The 9,047-nt window shown below is 43.4% G+C and overlaps 1 protein-coding gene across 1 annotated transcript; it reads right to left on the bottom strand.

Moving 5' to 3' along the window:
* Positions 1–146: 146 nt before the first annotated feature.
* On the bottom strand, positions 147–8,830 carry AP1M1 (adaptor related protein complex 1 subunit mu 1). The gene is made up of 12 exons (XM_051639826.1): positions 8,755–8,830; positions 8,017–8,173; positions 7,617–7,684; positions 6,850–6,980; positions 6,553–6,700; positions 6,062–6,188; positions 5,302–5,444; positions 4,457–4,528; positions 4,069–4,227; positions 3,254–3,379; positions 2,993–3,068; positions 147–2,217 (listed from the first exon to the last, which is right to left on the bottom strand). Exons 1-12 carry the CDS (start codon positions 8,794–8,796, stop codon positions 2,195–2,197), a joined length of 1,272 nt encoding a protein of 423 aa, XP_051495786.1. The 5' UTR covers positions 8,797–8,830; the 3' UTR covers positions 147–2,194.
* Positions 8,831–9,047: the final 217 nt, after the last annotated feature.

Raw genomic sequence — 9,047 nt, 5'->3', positions numbered from 1 at the left:
TTTGTCAGCAGCTGGTAAATAAACCAGGAAGATGAAACTTTCAGCCTTGATGGAGTTCAGTTCCATTACTGCAAGCCTGATGTACCCTGAGAGGCTGCAGCTTGCTGTAAATCAAACTGAACAAAGACCAAGTGAGGTGCAACTGATTCAAAGAGGACTTTTTTTGCCCTTTATTATTCCTGGATGAGCATGGCTGATGCCCCAGCATCAAAACAGAGCCAAGTTGTGACAAAATAAGAAAAAAACACTGTTCTGATCCGCGAGATACAACAGGAAAACAAGTGTCACGAGTCACATTGTACAGGCAAATAATTAAAGCAAACAAATTGAAGAACAGAGTCATCAGAAAGTGATTTATCAACCAGTTACAGTTTTAATATAAAAAATGTTTAGTCCAGTCATAAGCTTAATTGTTCAAATGAAAATGAGTAAGTGGAACCAAGCTCTTGAACAAGATGATTTAATTTGTTTCAACATCAAGCTTGTTGGGTGACAAACACAGTAGCCTTACTCCAGAATATACAAGTCCACACCTGTGGTTGCCTCTCCAGCTCTCTGGTTGTTGCCTAGAGATCTTCCCCCATCAGTCCTTTCTGAGGCTGCATCTCAGGGGAATTCAGGTAATTATTTTTTGCTACCAGTACATACTGTAGATGCAGATGTATCTGGATTTATAATCTACAAGGATTTAGAGGGGACAAGGACTGAAATATCATCTGAATCTTGTGGGAGAGTCAAGGACAGAGTGGTGTGGAGAACCTTGCACACCGTGCACGGTTGCTGACACCTTTATATTTGATGGTTTAAGTTTAGCATCCCCCAGGAGTACTAAAATCAAACCAGAAACATTCTACAAGTTGTTTAAAGAAAATACTGATAACCGTCCAGGTCTTCTTCTGAAAAAAAATATTCAAAATAACTATGTACACCCATGCCAATCTCAGCTTCTCAGAGGAAAAAATAATGAAAAGCACATAAAAAAAAGAATACCTTTCAGTATAACATTCTGAGCTGTTACCCAGTCTGCCAGGAAGTTATAATCATTGTTTACGAATGGAAAAGACTGAAGGGGAAAAAAAAAAGCATCCCCCTTTGGGCAAATAAAGTTAAACAGTTCTAGCAAACTATAGCAAAAAAAGGGAAATATCTGCCCTAAGTTAACACAAAGGCAAGCTGGAAGAAAGATGGCAACTGTAATTTTTTTATCAGCCTTTTCTGAGGCTGGAGTATATTACTATTATCTGGAATATTAATAACAAAACCCACCCTTCCTATCAAATTTAATCACTGCCAAAATTGGTCTTTTTAAAATAATTGATCTAAGTCCTTATGCCTACATATTATACAGTTTGGAACTTGTTTTATGATTAGAAATTAAAAAAAAAAAAAGCCAAAAGAAGTCCATTGGCACAGGGTGTCCATGGCCCAGGGGTATCACAGGGTTGAAACTTCAGTCTGCATTTCAACTAACTTGAGCTAGCAACCATCCTCCTTCAGAGAGATGCTCCCAGAGACTTTTACTTCCATCATATCTTGTTTTCAGTTAGCTTTAGTCTTTAACAAATCCATATTTTCCTTTCCAAACCCTTCACTTGAAGCTGTTAGATTAATTGGTTTCAAACCAGGCAAAAAGAGAAAATAGTTTCAACTCATATTCCTTAAATGTTTATAAGTTAACAGAGCTTTGAATGAGTTAAGGCACCCACATGCCCAGCAAAAAAATATAAATACCTTGGGCTAAATACAAGTAAGTGTTCAGCAGTCATTGAATTGCACAATCATCTCCCTAATTTGTAGCATGATGTTGCCAATGTCTTCAGAGATCCCAGAACATGAATCCTAGAGACTTTGGGAATGTAATGGACAAGGCATTGACAAGACATTCTCAAGGTTCATTCTGTATTCCTGGCTCCTCAAGGTAACTGCTACTCCTAATGTAATCAGCACTTAGCAGCAAGATCAGCATGTTCTAAGAATGAAATAAATATTCACACAATCAATACTAATGGTTCAAATGCTCAAACACGTTATTGAAAACAGTGATTTTTTTTTTTTCTCCCATCCTTCTCCTGCCAATCCAAGATGGTGGAAACAAGACCCTTGGCAACGACATTCAGGGCTCTCAGTCCCACAGAAGATTCTGCAAACAAATTCTAGGCCTGAAGTTGTGTGGTCTGTGGGGCTGGGAGGTGTTTTACTGTGTCCGAAGCTGGTAGTCTGTAAAAGGGGGGAAAAAACAACCCAAAAAGCAGTCAGTAAATTGTCTCACTGAAAGGAGTAAAGCAGATCAAAAGTGGCGTGAAGTGATATAAATAAGGGGTAATGGTTTTAAGCTAGAAAAGGGTAGATGTGAGGGTGGTGAGACACTGGAACAGTCATCCCTGAAGATGTTCAAGGTCAGGCTTGATGCAGCTCTGGACAACCTGGTCTAGTTGGAGATGTCCCTGCTTAGGGGGGTTGGACTAGATGACCTTCAGAGGTCCCTTCCAAGCAAAGACATTCTATGATTCCATAAAATAAAACCAGATCTTTGCTTAGAATGGCTGTGTTAATGAGCCCTAAAGACACTGAGGTAAGGGCAGGCAGTCAGAAAAAGTCAGAGAAACAACTAAAAGCAAAAGACAAAACCCCCCTCTTTTACTTGCTAACAATCTAGTATCTTTTAGCAGCCAGCATCTCAACATGTCTTAAAGCTGGCAGGATGATACATGAGCCATTTATTTTTAAATTTACATGGCAAAAATCCCACTGAATCTCAGCTCACTGACAAAATCCTTGAACAGCTTTACTGAACTATTCCAGCGGGACTTTCATTGAGACACCAAAAAAGGTGACTGGAAAAAGCAGCCACAGTTCCATCTAACATGTACCTAAACCATAGACTTTGATACTGAAGAGTAAGAACAAACTCACTTGGTGTGTTTCAGTTTGTAGATGTGTGCTGGAGGGGGGAAAAGTATTAAAGTTGGAGATGAGGCTAAAGTTAATTTACCTCCATTCTGGGTAATATAACGAACCCAGGGGAGAGCCTGGTAACCACTCTTCTCAATTATCTTTAAGTAGCGAACCTGAGAAGAAAGATGAAGTAATAAAATCTCCCTCTTCAGCCAAGCAGCATTTAGCAAAAAAAAAAAACAGAAGTAATTTTTTGGGTAAAAAATAAGTTTTATGGATAACAAAGAACAGGAATCAACCCTGGGTGTGAAGAGCCCAGGATGTTCACTTACCAGTGTTTCTATTTTCAGTTACTAACCTGGATTCCTGAAGTGGTGAAATATGGAATCTCAAACTTTACACTAATGGGAGGTTTTCCTTCCTTATCTTCAGCTTCAACACTTGGAAGTCCAAAGTGAGCTCTCATCAGGTATTCTTTACCACCCTACCCAAAAGGGACAGATGTTTCTTTTTCTTCCAAACAAAACTTCCAACAATACAAGTCATTTTCTTAAGGTCAAACTGCTGAACTCCACTGTTCATTTCAGCTCTTCTCTGGGTCTTTAAAAGTCAGCATGTGTTTTTATTAAAAAAATACATTTTTTAAAACATGCAGATCAAATTAGGACCAGCCTGAGGCATACTTGATTTTCTTCCAGCCTCATACTCAAAGGGGGAAAAGGAAAAGAAAAAGAAAAAAAAAGGAGTTTATTTGGTACCATTGACCACTCTGATGAACTGGTGACAGGCAGCTGTACTACCACACCATCAGCATTTGGAAGAGCTCATGGATAGAACCACCCAAGAAGCACAAATCTGACAAACTAAACCAGCTGCTGCTAACTCCAGGCCAAGGGATTACACCATCCACAGACATGGCTCAAAAATCTGCTCTCTAACCTTGTTCTGAAAAAAAACTCGCCCAGTTCAACAACATAAGCAGTATCTTAAATGTGCATCAGCAAGTTTCAAGCCTTCATCCAAAGGGAAGGAGGAAGAGGCCAGTGCTGCTTGTCTGATACTATTAGAATGAGCTTCAGGCAGAGCCTGAACATTAATAAAAACATGAACCTTAAGGAATTATTACACTATTAGGTGATAAGATTAAAAAAAAAGAAAAAAAGCAGCACTTACTGGAAAAGATTTAATGGACCAGACAATTTCACTGTTCTCTGGGACCCATTTGACACTTCCAACAGTGGTTTTAAACTTTGGCGAGTCCGCGTCGTTGGGAACCGGGATGTGGATCTCCACGTTGTTGGCAGTTGAGCGACGCTTGAATTGGCTTTTTGCCTAAAGGAGGAGGGAAGAAAACCCATCAGAAAAGCAGCAAAAACTCTTCAGAATTTCCAGCATGCTGGTGAGTTGAGATACTTGTGAGACACACCATTCCCCTCTGCCCCAACCCGCAGGCTGAGGAACGGAACGGCAGCGCTGAGATGGTAACGGACTCAAGGTGCTGGTCAAGCTTTGGAAAGGAATTAAAACTAAAATTAGCCCTAATGATTTGAGAACTTCTCACCTTGATCATGTACTCAATGCGGCTGTGGGAATGTTTTTCAATCACAGACTCAATCCAGATCAGTGGTTTTACCTAAGGGGAGAAAAAGACCACTTCATTGCTGCAGGTTTTGTCAGGGTAACATTGCTCCCCCCACAAAGCTCCACTGAACACAGGAACCCCTGAGAAACCAGAGGCTGTGTGTTCAAATGACAAATAAATTGAGTTCTTACTTAAAACAAAGTGAAATGATACAGATGAGCAAGCAATGATACAGAAACAACCAAGTCTTGAAGAATTCCAGGCTTTAAAAGGTACATCTTGGGTTAAAACCTAATAGCAAACACTTGAATTCCAAAATATTTGATCATTTAATACACTGGGGCCTGAGCTAATTAAAAACTAACTAGTGAAAACTTAATTCAAATTGCCCTCAAAATTAATACTAAACTTTTCATTTGTTGTCTCCTGCCAGAGCTGCCTATTCCAGTTCTCTACCTTGATGTTCTCCTTTTCTCAAAGGAAAGCTGATCCCTGTCACTGTGGCCAGGACACTCTGTCAATTAAATTACAAAAACAGTTAAAACACCATGAATTGCTGCACTGACACTGCACCACGTGCTTAGCTTGAAGAAAATGTCTTGGCAGGAATGGGTTTTCAGAAACAGTTCCAAGAGCAGTTGAAAATATAAAGGCTTCTTGCCAAGTCACTTCTAAACTCACTCCCACCTCCTCCAAAAAGAGGAAGGAAAAAGTTTTGCTGTGGATGGTTGAGTTGAAAACTGCTGCTCATGTTTAAGGAAAAACGTTAACTAGGAGGAATTTTGCCTCCAATTTATGTAAAAAATGAAATGCAGGCATCTTACGTGGGTGTTGAGGCGATAGGACATGAGCTCAAACTCTCCATCAGGGGGGATGAAGGAAATGGTTCTGTCATTCTCAAAGCGCGAGAGACGAACACACTGGTGGAACTTCACATCTTCCAGTTCTACTGACTTGCTTTTCCCACCTGGCAGGAAAAACACATGGAGAAATGATGTCCAAAGTCTTCTCACAGGTGGCGACACTGACCTGCTGAACATTTCTCCCTTCTACAGAATCACCAGTTTGTTCTGGTTGGAAAAGACCTTTAAGATCGCAGAGTCTGCCCGTGAGTGGGAAGTCAAGACTTCCTTTAGATCCCTGTAGGTTTTTAGGATGACAGAAATCCTTAGGAAAAATGTCTTCACAAGAGTGGGGAGGCCTTGGAACAGGCTGCCCAGGGAGGTGGTGGAGGCACCAACCCTGGAGGTGTTCAGAAAAGGGGTGGACGTGGTTCTTGAGGAGATGGTTTAGTGGTTGGGGGTTGCAGAGTGGACAGTTGTACTTCATGATCTTGAAGGTCTTTTCCAACCTTGATGATTCTATGAAGTCCCAGTGAAGAAGACACGAGGAAGCCTGGATGGTTGCCATGGATTCCCACAGTATTCCATCCTCCTCTGGTCACACCATGTGGTTTCTACGCTGACAAAGGGAGCATTTCTCTCATCTCAGAACAAATCCTTTCAGCTGGATCTCAAGCATCCCCAAAAACCTAAACCTCCAGATAACATCTCTCATGAAGTCCCTCCTCCCTGGGATACTCACGGCCTGTGTTATCAAAGAGAACTTTGTCATTGAGCCCGAGGCGCAGCTCCGGCATTCCCGACAGGAACACCCTCATCTTAATGGATCCCACTATCTCGCTCCTCAGCACGTTCCCGTTGGCACTGACCTGGATAAAACCAGAAAGAAAGGTCAGGATGGCTCTGATGTGATGCTGTGACCATCAAACAACACTCCCAATCCCAACCTCCAAGGTCTTCTTGGGTGGCTTTCCCCTGAGAAATCCATCCAGGAGAGGAGGATTTAGCTCAGGGAGGTGATGGGCACAGGAGGAGGAGGAAAGGACACTCCAGAAATCAGGAAGACAACCAAGCAAAGCACTGTTTGACTGACTGACAAATATGACTGACACAGTTTTGAGCATCAAGTCAGGCTGACTTTTTACTGCCCCCCCTGCAGATTTTCAGACAATCAGCCCCTTTCCACACTTCCCACCTCGATTCTCACGAAAAGGGGCAGCAACAAGGACCCACCAAAAGGTTCACAGACTCTATCACATCCAGGAACACTTCATTTTTCCTGTATTTTATCCCTTCTGATCTCCATGAAACAGCATTGGTGACAGTGGCAGGTGGACGTGGAGCTCCAGTTTCAAGTTTGTGACCTTCCTGAGTGATGTACCTTTCCAGTCAGCAAAAAAATGGGCAGGAAAGAATGAAAATTAATTATTTTGCTAACCAGACCAAGCCAAGTAATTTCTCAGTGTAGGGAAGAATGCTCCAAGCTTCCCAAAGAGCCTGTCACCACGAGTGATGCAGACTGATACTTACTCTTGTAAAATTTTACTATCAGTGGTTTGGGGATAACCAAAATCCATAAGCTCATCTAACAACTCATAAATAATAACAAAATTATCCCTAATGCTCTCTTCTTCCAACTCCTTGAAATACTCAGAAAACACCTGAAACAGAATGAGAGGAGAGAAGGGAAGGAGGAGGATGTTAAGTGAGGAACTGCAGCACATTCAGAATATATTCTTGCATCTAAATGACTCAGTTTTTTCTAAAAAGAAAAAGCCCCAAACCCCGTAAGTCACAAACAACATGCTGTTCAGATGAGGCACAGGAAGCCCACCTGAATTAAGAGAGCTCAGACAATCCTAGAAGTAACTCTAATTATTATGAAAAAAACATTTATTCTGGAGAAATTTTTCATGGCAGGTGCAGATGAACCAGACACAGAATCTGTGTGAGGTGTCACTACTCAAGGAGCAAGCTCACAGTCCTCCTGTGTTCTTAGCCCTTGTGCAGCTACTTACAGCTTCATGTCACCACCTCTGCCTACTCAGCTCCAAAATATCAATTATTAGTGATTAGGAAAGTAGTTCTATCAAATCATCACATTCTAGGAAGGCAGATCCATCAAATAATCAAATTATAAGAAGATCGTTCCACAAAACCATCAAATTACCAAGTAAACATGCTTTTTAACCACAGAATTCTTTCAAAAATGCAAAAGTTCTCTGCACTTCTTCCCAGTTCAGCCTGAATCCGATTGAAATAGAAGACAGAAAATACTTCTGAAATGCCACACTCACCTGAACTACTTTATATAAAAAGGAAAACACCAGTGACACACAAGCATTTTTCTTAGAAGTTGCAACAACTGATAAAAGATGTTCAGGAAGATGCATTTAAAGTCAGCATTCAAAACAACAACAAAAGTTTACTAAGTGCATTTTTAAAAGCCTTTAGGCAGTTAAAGTTGGCCAAAAAAACCTAAGAGTTAATGAATGAACAGCAAGGAGATCAACACTCAGGCAATAATTGATTAGAGTGCATTGAACAGAATCACTTTGCTGTGCCCTGTGGTGCAGATTATCCTGCAGGAAGTATAAAATGACTTTAATTAACAGGGCAAAATGATGGTATTTAAGAGCTTCATGTGTCCCTTCACCTGCCTGGCACACAGGGAGGTCAGAGCAGGACAAAGGATACGATACAAGTTGTTGTGTTTAATCCACATGAAACGAACTCCTCCGTGTGCCAGGATGGGGGAAAGGGTCCCCTCCTCCTCCTTCTCCATAAGGATGGGCATGAAATGCTCCACCTCAGACATGTCCACATCTCCGCGGTAATTCCGACAGATGAGAACCTGGAAAGGGAGCAACAAAACCCTTGGATTTGTCCTGAGATGACATCCCATGGAAGCCCAACACCCCAGAGCTCTGCAGGGCCTCTTTCATTGACTGTTACCAAGTGCTCAAGCTGCACTCCCGCCTCAACACAGACCATAAGTGTAAATCATGACGCCAAAATACTTTGCTCATTTGGATGCAAATCTTCATACTTAATTGCAAAGCCGTAATTTAAGGTTTTCCAGAGTTATTCCTGACCTGCTGCTGCACGGCAAGAACGCTTTGAGATGGGGAAACACGCAGCTCCTCTGGGACAAACCCCCTCGGATCCCGGGAGAGATCACTGACCCCAGGGTGCAAGCCCGAGGGTTTGCGGGCACCTCTGCTGCCTCCTCCCTCAGCGCTGACCGCCACGAAGGGGCACAGGCCACGACTCACAGCTCGGCGGGAGCGGGGCTGGCAGCAGGGAAGGGCCGGGAGCGGGAAAGCGGCTCCCGCAGACCCCGCCGAGGCCGGGGGAGCCCCGCGCAGAGCGGAGCGGCCAGGAGCGCGGGGAGCCCCTCGGCTCCGGCCCCGCAGAGCCCCCCGCCGGCCTTACCTTCCCCTTCAGGTCCAGCACATAGACCGCGCTGGCCGACATCGCCGCCCACCCGCCCCGCCGCGGACACACCGACTTCCGCTTCCGGCACTTCCGGCAAGAAGCGGTGAAACGAGGCCCAGCTGCTCCGGAGGAGGGATACGGCCAGAGCACCGCGGCGGCGGAACAACACCTGGGCCGGCGCAGCGATTAAATAGTCCGGGGGTATTTTTCTTGGGAAATGCCGAAAACAGCCCCAAAAGCGGGGCTGGGAGGGACCAGGGGCCCACGGGAGAGGGTTGGGCAGGCTGAGG

Source organism: Apus apus, chromosome 24, assembly GCF_020740795.1.
Source record: "Apus apus isolate bApuApu2 chromosome 24, bApuApu2.pri.cur, whole genome shotgun sequence".
NCBI classification, from domain to species: domain Eukaryota; kingdom Metazoa; phylum Chordata; class Aves; order Apodiformes; family Apodidae; genus Apus; species Apus apus.
The sequence above is the reverse complement of the archived record's forward strand: the minus strand, read 5'-3'. Positions and strand labels throughout refer to the sequence as shown.

What these genes read in the sequence shown, in the direction of transcription:
- AP1M1 (XM_051639826.1), bottom strand. Translation starts at nt 8,796, where the DNA reads ATGTCGGCCAGCGCGGTCTATGTGCTGGACCTGAAGGGGAAG. An exon ending in GATAGTAAAATTTTACAAGA is followed by an intron (nt 6,701 to 6,849) that starts GTAAGTATCAGT and finishes CTGACTGGAAAG; the next exon opens with GTACATCACTCAGGAAGGTC. An exon ending in GCATTGAGTACATGATCAAG is followed by an intron (nt 4,228 to 4,456) that starts GTGAGAAGTTCT and finishes CTCCTCCTTTAG; the next exon opens with GCAAAAAGCCAATTCAAGCG.